We start from the raw sequence: 20,800 nt of genomic DNA on the forward strand, positions 1-20,800 counted from the left end.
ATCTATCGTTTGCCGGCTTCCTCGGAAACTTCAACACGCTCCCCCATTTCGAGCAGATATAGTTATCTGATTCCCGTTTTTAACCGAAAACAAAGACAAGAATGAAAAAGCAAATAAACACCTGAATACAAAAGTTAGACAGCTAGTGGTACATGCCACTAGTTCTCAAAAAGCCTTTTTTAATGTTAGTTTATGTCTGACACCTTGTAAACACAAACATGTTGCTATACATCAATCTTTACGTTTTATACTTAAAGCCAAAGCGTTCAACCGCACCTGCACGCATAATTGTGATCATAATAGAGGGAGCTTTTAATGAAAACACATCATTACTTATATGAAAAAGTATGTGAAACGGCTCAAGAATTCTGTTGATTGGGATTTTCAATCATTATTAGAATGGTAGCGATTTTAAAAATTCATTGATTTTCTAGTCTGTACGTAGGAGAACGACGAACAGCATCAAGGATCTAAAAATGGGTCACTCTTGACGTAGTCTACAATAATACGAGGCAAAGCAAGCAAAAATAATCCTTGTTTCAGAAGAAAACCGACAATCTTAAATCCGCTGAAAGCAGCACTTAAATGTTCTTTAAATATTCTTAAAAGAAAGCGCACATTTCGCTGTACTGGCACTGTTAATGACATGCTTTAATGGCCTATTCAACAGCGCGCGTGCACCGTCTTATATTGTTGGTTAGTTGTTCTTTTTTTTTGCCCCCAGTTTTGCACCCAAAGATAACGACTAGACTATTCTGGCTCTCCAAACCAGGTGTTTGTATACATGGACGAAGCCAGTTAGGTCCCCGCATGTCTCATAATCGCGGATTACCGTTGGCGTGTTTTGGTCTCCAAACCTTGAATTGGGACGCGTTTACAAGAGCCCACAGCCATATACTTTATGTATACGCGTCAAGTGAGACGTTGGCGTTTATAAAGAAATAACAAGTCAAGTCAACTCGCACGGACATTCTATACAGCTCTATACACCGCGTAATGAAGTTTGTCTAGAGAAGAAGAGTCCGTGACGATGTTCAGGTTGGACTGACCAGATAGCATCTCGAGCCCTTCGAATGTCCAGCTTCCCTACTCTGACACCTAATGAGCAAACTCGTTATAGGTGGAGCCAAAAGATTCGTTTTTTATTTCTTTCCGAAATTACTATGACTCCGTTACGCATCCAGGAAAATCTTGCATGCAATTATCAACGGGTATCATTGGACCTCCCTTTTCGTTTTTGCTGCTTAACATGCGATGGTCGCAATTGAATTTGAAAATGACTCGGCTATGAATGTGCGGCAGATTTTCAGCAGACGTGTATAGACGTAGTTTCAAAAATGCGAGTATAGTTTCGTTATTGACACAAGGGACGCTATCTCGCCAACGTCTGTCCGGTTTGTGTCCGGCTTTTCAAGCGCTTATCTCTTTCTGTCTGTTGATACGAAAGCGCCGACTAGTTTCTTTGGCTGCTGAATTCTGTTTTTGTGCGCATCGCAAAATTCCACTTTTTATTTTCATTCTCTTTTCTATTACTTGGCTGTCTGGATACTCTCCTTTCAGCTCCCCGTTATTCTGTTCCGATAGCGTCTCATTCTCGCGCATCGCAGATTTGGTAAATCGTTTCCATCGAACTCTATACGACAATGAACACCCAAAGCGGTAAGTGGCGTTACATAACTGCTGCATATTTAATAGCCTATAGAAATCAACTGGCAATGCTATGCTCTCTATATGATACAGGTTTATTGGTCGTCTTTCTGGTTGCGTCCTCTTTTGCTCAAACGGATATTCTACGATCAAATGTCGCCATCGGCAGCGGATCCAAGCAGTCTTCGTTGATGGTCGTCTGGAACGGGAACGCCTTCGATTTTGTTTACCAATCGGAACAAGGTACGGCAACAACGATCAAACATGGTTTATACAAACGAACTAAAGCGATCGGTCATCGCTGTTTGTCTTTGTCAAAAATAGTATAGAACTAATTCCGTAGCTATTTGTAAATTATCACGTATACGTCACGTTATGCTGGGTATGTCCACGCAATCAAACACGACGTTTGACATGCATATACAGACACGCTCCACCTCAGTTTTTCACCAACAAAAGCTAATCTCTGTTCCCAATAGGGAATAGTATATCTGCTGACGCCGTCCTGACAGCCAATGCATAATCAACTCGTAGACATATATAGCATTACTGTTTATTTTATGAAACAAAAAAAAAATAATAATTTGAGTTTTGTTCAAAAATGCATTGGCATTTATAAGGCCTTCAAGGATTTTAAGTCAGGGGAGTTGTTAGCGCGCTGTTCAACCCTCCGCTTATAATGAAGGGAATTAAAAACTAAACTCGGCGAGTCTCAAGACAACGGAGCATAAACTAGAAGGTACTGGAATGAATTCTTAAGCGCTGGAAAGAGTCATGGCAGTCTAACAGCTATAGTTAATACTCGTTGTTTGCTTCAATGAATTGCATCAATATTGCAAAGGGTTCCCCGCAGCAAGAGAGAGGACTTAAAGCTTGAAAGTTCTATAAACGTTCCCCTTACAAGTACCTGTTGGTGATGTTTCCAGGCCCTTTAATACAAGTTGCTGTAGTAAATGTTAATTAAGAACAACCCGACGTACGCCCGCCAACACAAAAGTCTTTTTTTTTTTTCCAGCTTTTTTGGGGGGTGAGGTTTTGCTACGAAGACTTGCTAGGATACACCTATTCATCGCGTTTGCGAGAAAGGCTCAGTGACAGTCGTATTGTGTGATTTTCATGTTAGGCGGTTAATAAGTTTTCCTTTATCACAATAACTATTTCAAGAAAAAGTGCCTTACATGTGTTTAGCATTATAACGTTGGCTATACTACGCCTCCACATGACGATTCTAACTGATCCTACGTCTTTTTTTTTTAAACTAATTTTCGGTTTACGTATGATAATTACAGCAAAGCTCTGGTCGTTACCATCCGATGGTATAGTTTTAAACTTAAACACTTTTAGGGATAAGAATTTAGATGTCACTGTTATGTCTTGGATTGTTATATATACGTTTAAGTTTACAACGAGTGCATTTAACACGCAGCAAACTAAAAAAAAAAAAAAAATAGAGAATAATTTATAAGAACTCCCCGGTCTCATGGTTTATGCAAGTAACTGTTTAAAACCAAGTTAAAAATGATGAGAACAACTTAATTCGTATTCCGCGTAAGAGCAGGAACGTAAGCGAATGCTTTTTTTGGATGCCTATTGAATGTCACAGTGCGCTAAGTTGTAATGTAATTTACCGTGCAACGAGTGTGGTAGACCCATATCACCGTTATAGAGTCAATTACCATATGATATGAAACTTTGGCTAGTTACGCCTAATTTTGAATGCATGAGCAGCCCCACAAAGTCTATTTATGCAATCCGCAGCCGACAGGAAAACTCGGCAGGACATTTGCACGTCACGCTGGTGTAACCAAGTCTCGTGTCATTATACAGTAAACCATTGAATATTATTATTCGATTTTTTGTACCAAGTTGGATCTCGCTATTAAGTTTGTGTTAAATACTTGCCAAAAAAAACGGGCATACATATATTTTTATTTTTGACACGGTACTGATGAAACCATATTGGCCGTAGAACTTGGATTAAAAATAGTGCCCCGTAAGATATAATTAAATAAGAATAAAACCAGTAAAAAGATATTGCGTAATAAATTCCATGTTTTGCGGGTTGAAACCATATGCGAAAAACCTATAAATATATGTATTATCACGGCATGTAAAGAGTAAATTCTCGTTTCCGCCGCACCGCAAGACGAGCAAAGTTGAATCATAAATTCCTCCACGTGGAAACCCTTCGAATCGCTGACAATGTTTTGAACGTGCGCCGGCATGTCACGTCACTGTCACATACAAAAAGAAACGGTTGAAAGCGTCCTCCATTGTAACGACCATATCAAAACTTCTTCTCAAAACTGAAAAGCTCAAAAAAGAAAATAAACGGTAACCTAAAATGGCTAAATTTTAACGTCTAATAATAAAGCGTCAATACCTTCGTCTTGTACATAGTGACGCCCGCAAGTTTTGAAATTCTCTTTCGTCGTACTAGACCACCAGCAAACAACGCGTCCCTATTGTATAATACGAAACATTCTCCGTGAGCTTATATACATTGGAAATTGTCCATTCTCCATCGCCCCCTTCTATACGTCATAGAGTTTGCAGAGAACTCAATTTGTTGAAGGAGTAGAAATGCAAAGATGCAGCATAGCAAACAACTCGAGAAAAAGGCAAACTCTTCCTGGAATTACACAAAAGGTAGTATATAGTTGCGCAGTGCGTTAATACAGGTCGGGATGCGATCCGACTGAACAAAGTAAAAAAAAGGAAAGAAAAAAGCCTACAGAAAAACAAATGTCATACGTGAAAGTTTGGCGTCATCTCAAGAATCCCCAACTCATTTTTTTTAAAAAGATATATTGAATAGAATTAAAAGGGGAAAAGAAAGGAGGAGGTGGGAGGTTAAGTTTAGTGATGTCTGGGATTCGATGGTGGATTGAAAAGTTCTTCAAAAAAAATATATCTCCCATAAAACCTGGTAGAGAAGTAGACCTATAAACCAGACAAGAAAACGCCTCCAAAGCTTAGAGAGTAAAAAGGGTGGAATATCGGAGTCAAGGAGACAGTACTGCATATAGAGGCCTATCTATGCTGATAAGCTCGTTAATGCCTATTGTGCAACTTCTCCATCTGAACGAAGAGGCTTTCATTGTGGCTTGTGCCTCCATTTTCTCCCATTGTTCTGCTCACGCCGTCTATACCCTTTGCAAGTCCACTACGAAAGTGAATTGAGTGAAAAAAATGAAATAGTTCAGCACGTTGAACCAATCCAGTTTATTATCAAATTCGTGAAGGACAAAATAAAAGAGACGAGGAAGGAAACAAAAAAAGAGGGAAACAAAAGCCTAGCGGCCATGCCAAAACAGCTATTATGCACAGAGAGAAGAATAGTCGCGTGCAGAATAAAGCAAAGTTAGAAGGGAAAACGCAAACAACGCCAATAGACAAACTAGAACTTCTATAGTATAGATATAGACTAAGCGCAATAAAGAAGCTTAGTCTATTCAGCTTGTTTGCCTATGCCTATACATAGTTTGTATGTGTCTGTATTGCAGCCGCAGCCGGGGTCTTCGTGAGTTGCTCACCGGCCCTTATACTCTTTCTTCTTTTTTATACTTATACTCCATCCTCTTTTTGCTCCTCATTTTCATTTTGAATGGTTTCAAATAAAGACGTAAAGAATGCCATATTCTACACAATCAAATGTAGACTAAAACAAAAAATTTCAACATTAGAATAGTAATAACCGGGCGGATCTTCGATTTTGCCATTAGACGAACGGACACAAGAAAAAGAACAAACAAATAAGCCGAATACAAGAGTCGAAATGTTTGTTTCTCCTTTAAAAAATAATGATTAAAAATGCAACTATTGCGCATACATCACTGATATGCATATAGAAATCGCCTCCTTGTAGACTTGTGCCTTTTCATTTAACAAGCAATTCATATATACATGTTCATGTCAACTGGAGGGATTATAGTCAAACTGGCGACTCATCAAAATTATTGATCGAATGAAACGTATACGTCTGATATATACTGTGCATACAGCACGACGTTTCATCATTGGTCCAACGACAGTCTTTGGCAATCTGTAAAATGTGCAGATTGTAAAGCATATATACATTGAAATGATACGGGACAAGGCCAAGACGTCCCTTATCACACGAAGAAATTGAAATGGGGGAAGGTTTTCGAATGAGACAGAGACGAGAGTGATGTGCTACAACGATGACTATACTGGCCAGTTTTGTGACCACCGAAAAGAGAAAAGAAAAAACAAAAAAGTAGATTTATGTACAACGAATAGCCTCGCCATTGCTATATTGGAAGATGCTAACGTTTACACGAAGACAGGCCATCATTCAAGAGACTATAGCGAGAAACTATTCGTCAAAATGAGGGTGGGGCTACTGTTGTGGCTGGCAAAACAGAAGCTAGTGAAAGACACAAACAAACGCCGACTTGGGTTGTGGTTAGTGTGCTGTCGTCTAATATCCCAAACCCCCCGGAACTATTACAATCTTTCTTTGATGATGCTCAGCATTGAGCCAGCTCCGCGAGTGTTCGGCGGGTGGTCTTTTTTTTTTTATTTATGACATATTTCTTGGAGTCATAGACTAGTCTGCCATGAAGCTACAGGATTGAGAGATCGGATCACGATAGAAAGAGAAGACTAACCCTCCCACTCAGAACGGAAAAAAATAGTGTAGGAAATGTGTTGGCGGGACAAGAAAGCAAACAAAAAAATCGAATCCTTTTTATTTTTTTTTTCTTTCTTCCTGTTCCCTCTCATCCGTTTATATTTTCATACCCTGCTTTGAAAGCCTTTCTCTCTTTCTCTCTTTTTTTTTTTACGTTGCCTGCTGGGCATGACGGTCTGTATATATGTACGAACTAGACGTCTATATACGACTGGGATTATGTTTGGCCATCACGCCGGAATGTAGGCCTATATATACGCTGTATAGTTCGGGAGTTTTATCGAGATGCTATTTGGCTTTCTTCAAGTATTTTTCATAATTCCATTCTGTTCCAATATGTGTGTACACATATACGTATATAGGTTTGTGTTTATAACAATTATTCGCACAGGCCTGCAGCTAGTGGGGGTACTCGGAGCCGGATCCATTCCGTCTGATTTGCCTCCGCCGGAGCCTTGCGACCAAGCTGGTTTATGCTGGTCCTTTGGAAGTATGGCTTCGCTATCGCTGACTCCAACCCTCGATGGACAGTGTCATTTCGTCGAATGGAAGAGTCAATTTGACTCCTTAGCGGTAAGTTGTTCTGTTTATATTATAGTTTTTGTCAAAATGCATTGGCAGTTCGTTCCTATACCAATAATCCCTAAACAATCGATCATTAGCATATGGAAAGCCCTCATGATTACAGCCATGTTAATGGGCTTTTCTTACGATTGCTGGTTCAGAGTTTTTTCTTACTTTTTTCAAATTATACTTTTTATCCGGACGAACCAAACGTGCGGCAGTGACGGATGGGCTTTATACAGAAAGCTATATATATAGGTCGTCCGTATCTGTCCAGTTGCCCAACATTTCATTTCCACCGTGAATCCATTTAGACGCACGGAATACGAAGTGTGTCAAGGAAACTGTTGCAAAAAAAAAAAAAAAACTAATTCAAATCGATCGATTTTAATAAACAGGATTGTTTTGATATGGGTCAATCTCACTGGTACGGCGGAGGAGAGGTTTTCGATCAGAGCTGGCCCATCGATGGAGATACGGCATTGATGGGAGATGGTGGTCGACCTGACGTTCCGTACGTGACAGGTGATTTCTTTCACAACGATTTCGCTGGCGTCCTCGAACCGTACTGGATCAACACCGATGGTTTTGGTTTCTACGCCCTACGTGAGAATCCATTGTTTGTCAGCTGGAACAGCTCTGGTGATCATCAGCTCTGTCTCAAGTCTCGTTACGAATTCCCGTACCCGAGACCAAGTGTCGGTCAAGAACTTGGTCTTCGCTATTTCGTCTGCTCGACCAGCGATGTCAAATCAATGCATCTGCTCGCTTTGTCGAAAGGCTTTTGGTCCAAACCACGTGACACGCCTGACCAACGGGTGTTTGAGCATCCCATCTGGTAGGATTATTATTATTTATTTTTTTATATTTCTGTGTTAATGATGGTGATTTATGTGTAACATAATTGATGATTGGTATTATATAGGTCGACTTGGGCGAGATACAAGACATTGGTCAATCAAGCTCGCGTTCTCTCTTTCGCCGAACAGATCCGCCAATACGGATTCAACGACAGCCAACTGGAAATCGATGACCGCTGGGAATCTTGGTGAGTTAGAAATTAAAATATGCCAGAAACCAGATTATTATATGGCTATTCGTAATACGATTGTTTTATTATTCAGCTACGGTGAGCACCAGTTTGATGCGGAAAAGTTTCCCGATCCGGCTGCTATGGTCAATCAGCTACACAGTCAAGTAAGAATCGATAGACTATATATTCCCTACGGCCTTTGAGTCTCTCCCTTTGTTGCACCGCAATTCTGCAACTTCTGCAGCTCCTAAGAAAAGACCAAAAATAAGTTATTTACCCATCATCTTGTACCTGCTGATGATGGCACGGCAAAAAAGTTCTTGGCAAAATTGCGTTATTGGCCAATCAGTTGAACAAAAATAATACGTTCATTTTTTTTTTAGTTCGGTTGCGACCTGATGTGTCATTCTGTCGATCGATGCCGTTGACAATATTATAGCCCTGGAATGCACCATATATAGTCATCCCACAATTGACTGGTTGGGTTGGTTGGTTCGGGTTGGTTGGTCTTGACGACAGTTTGTAGGGTTGGCCACCGGAAGTTTTCAGCTCCAGTAGGGAAACGCTGCGTTCCTCTCGTTTTCAAAACTGAACAATGGTCATACGATAGAAATAACAGCGTCAACACAAACCGTATACAAGACAAAACAGCGTGGGAAGATATAGAGAAAGAAATAAAGATTGCTTTTAAAGGTTGAACATCGAGTTGGGAATTTGGCAAACCTTAAGATCGCTTACAAATCTAAGGATAAAGACACAACAGCATCAAAAAGCATTGCTGACAAAGCTTTTGCGAAACGGGTGGATAGCAGCAAAAGACGCTGTTAATGAATAAGGAATATTGAATTATTCTTACAGGGTACTTGACTTTTAAGTGCAATTGCATTGGCACAGTATTATAGGCTATACCAAGTTCCCTTTATGTCTTGTTTCGGCAAAGACAAACGTTCCTTCTTCTTTTCTAGTCTGTTTTTTGTTTGTTCTTCTTCTGTGTCACACGCTCTGCTTTCATTTGCTCGCTGGTATAATCCATCAATTCCGACCCAACTTGTTTTATTTTTCCCGTGCGAAAGTCCGAGCCCTGTTCTATATAAGTTGAAGTTGAGCCGAAAAAGCTACTCGCTGAATCCTTTACACTGCACTTGGCAGCGTAATGAGATAACAACGAGGCCAAAAGAAAAACAACGCTGTGATGTTGAGAGTCGATGGCAACAGCAATAGAATCGGACAGGCGGCTGACGTTATCACAGAGCTTCTTTTTACCGAAATCTACGTTCGTTATACGCGTCTAATCTACTATATATATACCAGCACGCACAGATAGTTTCTAATAACTTTCCCCTCAAGTCTTTGCGTTTTCTTATATATACTCTCCTCCGTCTTTACATTCACAAAGTCACTGATTTTTCTACTAATACTTTACTTCTTATCATTTCCTCCTATTTCATTTTTCCCTTACGAGTGGTTTCTTTTGAATTCATCTCTCCCTTATTAACAGCCGAGATGCGTCAATACAGAAAGTCTACGCACAATGTCTGTTGGCTATATCCATCATATTGCTGGACTCTGTACATACGCAAAAGTTGGCCCGTAATACGTCGCTGTGAACGCTTGATTTCGTTTACTCTATACATAGATCCGCATTCATTTTTCTTGTTTAATAATCCTACACACTGTCTTTAAATTAAATGTACAATTTGTGCAACCATCATATAGGGCTTTAGAGTTACATTGTGGATCCATCCTTTCATCAACGCGGAATGCGCTTCGTTTTCAGAAGCTAGCGCGCACGTTGTCAGCGACGCTAACGGTGTGTGGATAAACATCACAATTTTACGATCAAATCTGAAATAGAAGTAATCACAGTTTGCCTCCCTGTATACTGCAGGACTTCCGGCGTTGACCAGCTGGTGGCAAGGCAACTTGGCTGGTTATTTCGATTACACGCGACCCAGCTCCGGAGATTGGTGGTCGGCGCGCATTTTCAAACTGAAGACGGACTTTGGTTTCGATGGTTTCAAGATCGACGCTGGCGAGACCAACTGGTTGCCTAGCGGCTTCGATTTTTCGACCCGACTGCCAACCAACGCTACGCCCAACGGCTATTCAACGGCTTACGTAAGGACAATGGAACGTTTCGGCGGAATGACGGAAGTGCGAACTGGTTGGGCTGCCCAAGACGTGCCCATTTTCACCCGTAAGTATATTCCTCAATGTATATAACTACTACTGTACTAGCAGCGAAATAATTCAATTCAAAAATGAATTGCAAGGCATGCTGGACAAAAGCACGGTTTGGGGCAAAGCTAATGGACTGGTAAACATATATTCATATTTCAAAATTAAAAATGAGGGAACAATGAATTCTAACGAATCGAATCTTTAAATGATAACAATATAGGCCACGCTCATTCCGACCCTCTTCCAGTTTGGTATTGAAGGCTATCCATTTGTTCTTCCCGACATGATCGGTGGTAATGGATATAATACCGTTCTGCCCGAAAGAGAGCTCTTCATCCGCTGGATGCAGGCCAATGTTTTTATGCCGACGATGCAATTCAGTTACACCCCGTGGGACTACGATCTAGAGGTACCTTCTTACTCCGCTTTTTACAATCTTATACGGTCCTCCTATGTGTTAGTCGTCTTTTTTTGTGTGTGTGTGTCTATATGCTCATATATGAAGTATAAACGAACCCCTCCGTTTCATTACCGGCAACGAAACTGTTCTCAACACCAATAGCTTCGCCAAAAAAGAAAAGAATCTCTTTCATATATAGCCTATAGCTTATTGTGCTAGAGGCGACAAGTTACAACCGTTTCTCTTTGTTTTGTTTTTCTGTTGTAGCTGTGTTGACACACAGTTGACACTATTGCCTTATATACAATACCATTGGATGTGCAGTCAACTATTAGACAATAGCAGAACGAGTTGTCTATAAATATGAACGCAAAAAGAACCCCCTTTCCGGCTTTGTCGGTCAGTGTCATATCCAAAACGGGTTGGCCCAAGGATATCGTGGTCTCATACAGGCGATTCTTGATGTCTCACAGCCGTTAGTGATACCGTTGTTATCTACCCTCTTTTACGAATTATACTATCTCCCTATCTGGAAGATTAAGTCGGGATTTTTAACCTGTTATATTCATCGATTTAAAATTTTTTTCGTAGAAATTCATCAATCTTTATAGTATATCATTGTCTAATACGTCGTGGGCTCGCTTTTCCTGCGCTTCGTATCGTTTCTGCATCTCACCATAGAAATCTATAGACGATTGATACAAGAACAGATGGCAACTCTTTGCTGACGCTCATCTCTTCCGTTCTATACACAAAGAGCCGTGCAAAGCGAGAGAATCGTTGGCTGAACGCACAGTAACCGACATAAGTTTTTTCATGGAAGCCACGTTTTCGTGGGGCGTTGGGTGCTGTAGAAAAGTGGCTGTTTGTTCCCCTTTGTGGCGGGGATCTGATGTCCTATGAGTTGCGGATCAAAGTATCAAGCCCTTATAAGAATATAAGAAAGCTTGTTTTGGTTTTTTTTTTTCTGCTATAGCTTTTCTTATTTGGCCTATTAGATATAGCTATCCTAGTTTTCGTTTTTGCTTCGCTTCACTTACCTTAGTAAGTGCACGCGTTTTATTAATATTTATATTCATTTTGTTTTGCTGGTAAACTCTTTATTAAGAGTCCCTGCTGCCTCTTGTAACACACATTTCGTAGGCTTTCCTTTTCAATAGGATATATATATATACGTATACAGCGTAATCCTAATTGGATGCCACTGGTTTTTATGGACAAAAAAGAGAGGACAAGTCACTTTCCTCATTTCAGAAAAATCAGTTTGACACACGATAACCTTTGTGCCTCTACACACCACTCGTTATCGGTGTTGAGTAGCCTTTATAATGACATTGGTGAAGTTTTTCATGTTGATTCTTGTATAGAAGAGGGGGAAAAAAAAGATGACGTGGAGACGTATTGCATTGGACGTAGCCCCACGTTATACACAGCCGCTGAGATGAGAAGGCGGTGCTCAAGTGCTAGGAGACTTCACTACTCTTACACGGAGCAATATACAATGATCTTAACGAGAACTCGACAACGAACCACTGGCATAATAATGCCGCTCTTCTTTTGTGTGTCTGTGTGTGTGTGTGTGTTCCCCATCGGGCTAATTAAAGTTTCTCTTTATGGCTTCTTCATTTCGGACTCTTTTTTTATTTTTGAATGTCGATCGTCAGACATACGTGTTGGAGATCTTAGAGGCGGACCTCGTTAAATCAAATGCTGCACGTGTAATTTCACAAGTGCCTTATGCACAAAGCGAATTGTTACTTCATCAAATTACTTGAGAATGCGTTGCGTCATTCTTTTCATCCTGTTGTTTTATGAGCATAGTCGTAAAACTGGTCACTGAAATTCAGAAACTGAGCATCAAAGGTGTAGAGTACGACTTCCCGTTAATTAGCACGACTAATGAAAGATGTACCATCTGCACACACACAAATTAGAATTTTATTTTCTGTCTTTCTTCCAAGATGGTCAAATAGACTCAGTCCCGACCGACAGCATTACCAGCACAATATGCAGGACATGTTGTGAAAACGTCGCCATGCTAGATCATTGCGCATCTATAGCTAAACTCCCTTTTTTAAAAAGCGAAAACTCGATAACATAATACTTAAAATATAAAAAAGAAATGCATGTTTCATGAGGCGAACCGTTGCAATGTAATGTAGCCTACACCTCTGGTTATTCGAGAACATAAAAAACGGAAGCGAAAACTGCCAGAAAGAGTTCAAGTGTGTGCGTAGATATGCGCCTAAATATGCGCGAAAGACCGTATATACCCAGTGAATGTATGAAGACTCTTCTGCTGGTATAAAACAGCATAATCGGTAACACGATGCGATTAGACTCGGATGCTGCGGCGTGACGACAAGAAACCCCTTCTTCTTCCATATATATATACACATCGTTTCACTTTGCGACGAACGAAACGCCGTGCAAAAAACGAGAGACGGCGCGCATCGCCAGAGCTGATGGGCTTTAAAAGCGACGAGGAGCTTGTCGTTCTTTCTTATTTTTCCTCGCTTTTTTTCTTTCTTACGTAACCCTCGTTTAATCTTTTAGAACCTCGTACAGGGTATAAATGCCTATACGAATAAAGCGATGGGGGGGGGGAGGGTGAACGAAAGGCAAAAATTGAGTAGCAAAGAATGCGAAAAAAAGACAGTCTAAGCTGAAAACCACTGTCTGAGAATGATGGAGAGAGCAGCGAAGATTGAGCTATACATCAACTTCGTTAAGGCGGGAGTCAGTTTGTCTCACATTAAATTAAAACTGATCTTTAAGTGATCTTTGAATATCAAACGAGACTCTATAATTGAAGCAAAAGATCTTTTTCTTTTTCAACTTCCAATGCCCGCATTGGAAGCAATATATATTTGATATGCTACTCCACAACGCATCTGGCCTCTAGACTTGTTGCTCTTTTATTCCCAATGGCATCTAAAGGAAAAATGTAGGGGACGGGGGAAGGTAAAAAAAAAGGTGTTACATACGTAGTCTGCCTAAAAGTCCTGCGAACCGAAAAATCTACTTAGAGGAAACTGGTATAAAATATCAAATCAAATAGAACTGCCCACACGAAAAGCAGTTTACGTTCAATTCGAGCCAGAAACAAAAATAAAAGGATACTACCTTTTTCGATGTACACTTGAGTGCTGCCATTTGACTTTTAATGTGCCAACCGTATACGTATAATATAGTCTTCGAATTCACCGGCGAATGCACTTGACTTTGATCAGAGAAGAACAAGACTATACAGTCTAGCAGTATAGCTTTAAAAGTTTTTTTTCTTTTAATTCTAAGAAAAAAAAGACATTAAAAATGAAATTGAACTAGGTATTGCGATCTTCAAGGGGCCAAGCATCAGGGCCTTTTTTGTGTGTGGCGTCGAACGTTTTTATTATTCTGCAGAGGAATTCAAACTCTTTCTACATAAGGAAACAAACCTTTTTTTTTTTGGACTGTTTATCGCTACTGATCTACATAAAGTGTGCAAGGTCGGCGAATATCTCTACCTCGTAACAAAGCACTTGAAAACGTACTCAGTGCCCCACGCCCAATATGTGCTGTCTTTCTGAATTGGCAATAAGACAAGAATTGAGGCAGTTTCCGGCACCGTTCATGTCCCTCACTTTGTCAGACGCCATCAAAGGCAAAGTGAACTCTTCGACGAAAGAAAAAGTTGGAAGGTTACTAGAACGTATATATTTTCAGCTTTGTATACGTTATATACAAGTTGTCAAAGAACTTGCGGCCATCCGTAACTTGCAACTTTTTTCAAAAGGGCCGAATTGTGTGCTATACCTGACTGCTTTTTTTCTTTCTTTTTTCATTTTCTTCCCTTTTAAGGTGGTCGATATGGCACTCAAGATGACGAGTTTGCATTACCAATATTCAGGATTAATCCTAACATTGGCTAGTCAGGCCATGACCAACGGCTACCCCATCAACCGACCACTCTGGTGGATCGATCCAACCGACCCCGTGGCCCAGACCATCGATTCAGGTAACAGTAGAGCCGCCGTTCTTTTCTTTCTTTCTTTTTTTTTTTTTTTTAATTCTCACGTTAGAAAATTGTAATATGTAGAGTAACCATTGTATATAGTGTCGTGCGCTATAGTGGTGGCACGCTAAAAAAAAATAAGGGGGAGGACCCGACATTATTTTGAAATTGAACGAGCTCTCCCACGTTGCTCGTTCGACGCGCAACATTTGGATCTGTTTGTTAAAATGGCGGACAACACAGCGAAACGATCGATAGCCCTAATCTCGGAAGCAAAACTTATTGCTCCGCCGGAGCAAATGTTTATAGTCACAAAAGGCCTACGCTATAAATATACAGAACGCAATGCGTGTCTACCGGCAACATAATTTTGATTTGTTAGCTCTTCCTCACGTCTCCCTCGGCCTTACATTGCCCCGAAACTTGGAGGCGTTTTCAAATGAAGGATCTGCGTAGACCTACACCGGTGTGGATATTCCGTTTGAGCAGATGAAAGTGTCGACTTTCATTGGCTCCATCAGGTGTATAACGTTTCAATCTCATTGCAGACTATATATTAGCTGTTTTTAGATTTAAAGGTTCGTAATGTAGTCTACCCGGTGCATATTTTAGTTGTAATCGACGTCAAAAAAGGAAGAGTGCTCCCATCCTACTGTCTTTCCGTTTGTTCCATTATCAGTGTGTTATTTCTTTCTCTTTTCCTGTACATGCCCTGTCTATCTATCTGTCAGCGTGCTCTTTATATTTTTCTCAGTATATCCAGCAATATCCGGCAGCGAAAAAGAAAAGGAGTTTTCCATTCAGTATGGACGACAAGAACGGAGAAAAAAAAAAGAAATAGAGAAAGGCCTGCTTTTAGTTGCAGATGACTGGAACTCTAAATGGTGTTATGTACAGACCGACGCTCCAACTGCCGTTGGCTCTTTTCTTTTATCTTTCCTTTTTGCCTTTGCTCCATTCGCCGTCAACAGATGATCGTCAATTCACTTATGCAGCCGTCATTTTTTGGTGGGGTTGCTCTTCCTTCCCTTTTTCTTCCCTTATTTTTCGCATCGCAACCTCTTCAACTATACTCTCCCGCTCACGCAGTCAATCACTTCAGCTCCGACGCCATCGCTCTCGTACATACTCAAATAACAAAAAGAGGAAGGAAGACAGGAAACGTCCAAAACGCAGCGAAATGAGCGTCTTAACATGTTGTGTATATCTTTTAAATAATAACCCTCGGCCAGTGATGACACTGATGACGATTTCATTTAACCATAATGTTTTTGTCTGCAATTTCATTGCGCCAGTTCCAGTCAGTCCCTTTTTTTTTCAACATCGGACGTCTGTGAACTAAATATAAGCCCCGTAGTCTATAGTAGTGAGTGAATCTGTCAAAATGGATGAAGAGGACGTGTATAGTATACTGTACTTAAGATGGTACCACACACTTGCGATACATGTCATAGGCACTTCAGTATTCATTTTGTTCTAGAAGAAGTGGCTCTACTTGTTCAGCGATGCCTTGAAAAAGACAAAAATGGCTTTGTATTTTATAGTTTCTTTCTCTATATATAAGTAGGCAGGAAGCAATTCGCAGCCGCACTTTTAGAGTGCAAAGTGCTTTAAATGGCTGTATAGCATTTCACCAAGCCTCTTTATACTTTTGATCAAGTGTTTTTATTCATTAACCAACGAATTTATGGTTTGCAGAGTATCTTTTAGGAGACGACGTGCTCGTAGCGCCAGTGCTTCAAACCGGTGCTGTAACTAAGGACATCTACCTGCCAAAAGGTAACTGAAATAAATATAAAAAAAAAAAAAATCTATTGAAAAAATAAATTGCTAACTAATACGTAGGCGTGTGGCGCGACGAAGCTGATCCATCGCATCCGGTGTACACCGGACCCATGTGGCTTTACTCTTATTCAGCGCCGTTGGATATCCTGCCTTACTTCACGCGCGTTAGTCCTCTCCAATGATTGGATTTAACCGTAGAAATCACGTGATGACGTCATACTCTGTATGTTTGATTATTATTTTTTTTTTTAATTCTTCTTTACAATACATTAGATTCAATAGTCATCGATTTATTTCGAGTTACGCGTGCAGACAAAGATGCGTCATGCGATGGCAGAGCGCGCGAAATATAAAAAAAAAAAAATAAAGGCACCTTCGGAAGTGAATGACCTTTATATGCCATGCACACAGGATTTTCATTTCAAAAATGAAGTCACGAACGGCAAATCCCGTCCGCCGAGTTGCTTACGTATGAAAACCTATGGAAAAAGCTTGTTGGGATTTTCCGTTTCTGAATATATGATTTTGGGACAGCCGAATCGGAAACGTGCGTGTTTTCGACATCACCTTTTGATCAAGAAACTCCTCTTTTGTTATACAGGTTACTATATTTATCTACATGGAAATTTGTCGCGTGTGTAAACCTTGGCATGCCGGAAATAAGGGCTCTTCTATTTTCAGACGTTGTAATTAGTCGCCAATCATCGATACTTACGCAGCAGAATTTTAATTGAGTTGCTATCTATATCCGTGTTTTGCAAGGATAGATAACGACTCAATTAAATGCTATTTGGATTGAACTTTTGAAATCGATAAAAATCGCTGAAACGACAAATTGAAATGCAGAAGGATCTTTGTGCCGTGGTGACATACCGTTGCCTACGGGTAGGGCTTTTAACGTGTCTCCGTGCTGTATTTTTCAAATCAGATAGAGTGCGCTCCCCTTTCCACCGTCTTTTTACCTTCCATTTCTTGGTAGCCCTAGCCTCAACGCAAACTTGTCTATTTGTTGATGAAACATGAGATATTCAAGCTAATGCCAAACCAAGTACACACCGGCTCGTACATATCTCTACACACAAGTCCAGCCTCAAGTCTATAACACTGTGCATAGTCGCACCGAATCCCAGCCAACATCTCCGGTTACATCTCGATGTACTCTCCCCGCAATAATGCCCTGCAAACTCTAGAAATAAAAATAAAGCAAAGAAAAAGGGACCACAAAGACCATACACTTTTAAGCTCACGTGTATAGTGACTGTTGACTTATAGGATATATTGCCCGTTGCACCTATATAGGCTTTGAAAAAAAAACAACATATACCTGATACCCTGGGTTTCTTAACCGAATTCGTAGTCCTATACACACCAGATCAGCCGTGTATACATTCACAATGGCGAAGAGAAAAGAAAAAAGAAAAAAACGATAAAAAAAAGTAGGAGGGTGCGTGAATGGCGTGCAACATATTGTAGAGACTTACAAACTTATTTCCGTGTGTGCAATATACGATGCGAGACCTTCCTGCGCCCTTGACGCATCAAACGCAACTGCCTCACTGGCAGTTGAGAAATCATTTGTACGTCGCCATTTTCTTGTAAAACACTTGCCATAGACTCTTTAAGACTCCCGGCGGATGAGCCCGACTTTGGCTGATTGGGGGTGCTGCATCTTTTTTTTTATTTATTTTATGATGGCGTACAGCGAAATAACATAGTATATGCGATGATGGCAAGCGAAAGGGGGGGAACCCTCGTAACCCCTGCAGCTGTGTGCAAATCAAGCAAATTTGCATCTGCCATCAAACCATCAAGAGAGAAGAGAAGCTAAAGCTCATTCCTTGCATATTGAACAATTCAGCCATCTTCTTCTTTCTTCTGTTTGCCTGTTTTTTGTTTGTTTACGCTTTTCGTTTTTGTTTGTGTGTGCTGTGTGTGTGTGTGTGTCTGTTTAAAATGAACGAAAGATGCTTCAACCGTCGCTGCTCAGAAGGTACTACACCCAGGAGACGGTCGGTTTCACAGGCCAATTCCCATACAGCTACTTTCAACCGAAAAAAGAAACCGACTTTGAGATAAAAGAACTGTAGCTTATACAAGCTGATGAGATCAATGTCGACGGTATCAAATAAAAATAAATAAAACAAGAGCGCAAGTCCGTCTGCTTACATGCGATGGCGCTACCATGGCTACCTTACAAGGTATACGTACACTATGAAAATGTATGCTGATTTCTATTTCTATACACGTGTGTGTAACCCTGGTAACCAGACTTGGTAGACCTGTAACTTGTTATATACAAAAAGATAGATCCGAATGCCAAGTCTGTATGCCATTTCCTGTCAGCTCTTTGCTGCTTGCTTGGCATTGCCTGTGATGCAAGAACATTGTTCGAGATGGAGTTCAATTTGAATGTTAAAAAAAACAAAACACAAAAAACAATGAAAAATGCAATACTTGGCTACTCGGTGAAAAGGAAAATGTGACACGCAATGTCTGTCAGAGATGATGCGATAAACAATTCCATTGCATCAGCTTATCGGTTGTGTCAGCATTTGGATCGAATAGAATACATGTGTTCCAGATAAAACTACCTGTATTTATATAGCAAAAGACGAAGCTGATTGAATTGTGTTCAATCAATCATTCTAAATCGATATTTCACCGACGAAGTTAGTCGATAAACATCTGCGTGTTTGGCTCCACTCCTTAGACTATATACTTTTATGCTAAAACTAAGCAGATCCGTTATTATTGTGTATACATATGAACAGTTTGCTTTCCTTTTTCCTTTTTCTTTCGCATTTGGGTTTGTATAAAGGCTTAGTGTTGTATCTAATGGCGACTTACAAAAGCCAAGGGACTGATCTAGCAAGTAGGAGAAAGGGAAAAAAACCAAAGTCGGCCAAAATGATGGGCTTCCCATTTTAATGTCGCTCTTGTTATTTCTCGTGGTCACGATATACAGTCTATCCGTTCACCTATTTTGTTTGGGATTGGTATATGCCGCATGCCCTCTGGCAAATGATAGTGCTTATATATCTTTTGGATCCCCCCACCCACTCGATGCCTCTATTGATATACGTCGGCCGCAATATACGTATATAAAATATAGGATATTGGAAGTAACCCACACAGGCCCTCTGAACGCAAGCAATTGGACAAATGGCAAAATGTTCCAGCGGACGTTGGTTCGCTGAGACGCCATGAGACACAAACGTCTTATGTAATAAGCATACGTAGCGCCATATCAACATAGAATATGAAGCCCTCACAAATGTAGTAATCAGACGTTCATAGAACAGAAAAGAAAATGAAGCGAGGGTCCCTTCTTTATGGCAGTCTATATACTCCTCCAATGCTAATTGGTGACTGCGGGGGTGCGAATGAAAAGCATGGGATACATACCGTGTAAATTATACATATAGTGATTCTGTTTGAGCGTGAAAACAAAAATAATAGTGGACGAATGATAACTGTCGAGTTCAACCGTTTGTTTCCTTTCCTTTCAATTGCCGAAAAATCGAGTTTTAAAAAACAATTACGTGCCATTGGATGCACCGTTTACACTTAATGGGAAAAAACGCTGAAAGTGCACAACGTGCTGAGGATGAAAATAATGATGCTCTTGTCATGCTTGAACGAGAAATTGAATAAACAACTGTAATTACAAAATGAATGCCGGTTGTTCTGGGGCACGGAGGAGGTCCGAAACTGCACACTGAATGCAGACAGTTAGTTGATCACGAACAAGTGCGCAAAAGTCGGCTATTGACTTATTGTCTGTGTTTGCTGTTTCCGACGATCTCGCAGATTGCATTGGCACGGTGAACAGCAATGACAAAGGGAAAACAATTGAGCTCAAGTACACACTTTACTAACAAGCATTTGCACTGTGAATCTCGACAATGCAAATGTTTTAAAATCCAAATTTCAACGTTTCAATTAAAAGACAATTCATTAACACGTCGTACCCAGTCGACTATGTATCGAAGAGGTCGCCATAGTTTCACTTTTATTATTGCTATCGTAGCAATATTTTAATTCTTGACGAATTATTTTCAAATGGATCTCATTGGGGCCGAAAACATAATTAATAATTAGTTGTTCTATCCTATTAGTTTTGTACACGGTGACGTTGAGAGATCAAGTGGCTGCAAGACGAGATTAAAGCCGCGGCCTTGCCGCACACTGTCTCCGCCTGCTGCTGCTCTTACTGCCGTTGATGTTGACTTCGGTACGGGTGCGCAGCTATGGCATGGGCTATTTTGATTGATTGACTTTGGAACCCCCACTCGGGTTATCATATATTGCCAGAGGGGTGCAGTGCAGCTGAGAATCGCCAAACACCAGACTAACAAGAACACTCCCCTGAGTCGGTTTTGGTCTGTGAATGTATTTTTTTAAATTCAAACTCTTGTTTTATAATAAAAATAATCTACTCAAAGTTTGAATCATTTTCGATATTCGTACACAGTTTAAAAGTATATACCAGCTGGTGGACTATAGAAACGACCTGTCGCTGCTAATGGCCAGTCC

The 20,800-nt window shown here is 40.4% G+C and overlaps 1 protein-coding gene across 1 annotated transcript; it reads left to right on the forward strand.

Moving 5' to 3' along the window:
- The first annotated feature begins 1,427 nt into the window (after positions 1-1,427).
- LOC116927705 (myogenesis-regulating glycosidase) lies at positions 1,428-16,549 on the forward strand. The gene is made up of 13 exons (XM_032934778.2): positions 1,428-1,659; positions 1,741-1,890; positions 6,696-6,877; positions 7,267-7,706; positions 7,794-7,916; positions 7,993-8,065; positions 9,618-9,711; positions 9,790-10,098; positions 10,175-10,218; positions 10,303-10,491; positions 14,326-14,482; positions 16,178-16,258; positions 16,325-16,549. Exons 1-13 carry the CDS (start codon positions 1,644-1,646, stop codon positions 16,444-16,446), a joined length of 1,980 nt encoding a protein of 659 aa, XP_032790669.1. The 5' UTR covers positions 1,428-1,643; the 3' UTR covers positions 16,447-16,549.
- The last annotated feature ends 4,251 nt before the right edge of the window (positions 16,550-20,800 follow it).

This window comes from Daphnia magna, linkage group LG1, assembly GCF_020631705.1.
Source record: "Daphnia magna isolate NIES linkage group LG1, ASM2063170v1.1, whole genome shotgun sequence".
Lineage (NCBI taxonomy): Eukaryota > Metazoa > Arthropoda > Branchiopoda > Diplostraca > Daphniidae > Daphnia > Daphnia magna.

Coding starts and splice junctions, on each gene's coding strand:
- LOC116927705 (XM_032934778.2), top strand. Junction 6,878..7,266: donor GTCAATTTGACTCCTTAGCG/GTAAGTTGTTCT, acceptor TTTAATAAACAG/GATTGTTTTGATATGGGTCA. Junction 7,917..7,992: donor GATGACCGCTGGGAATCTTG/GTGAGTTAGAAA, acceptor TTTATTATTCAG/CTACGGTGAGCACCAGTTTG.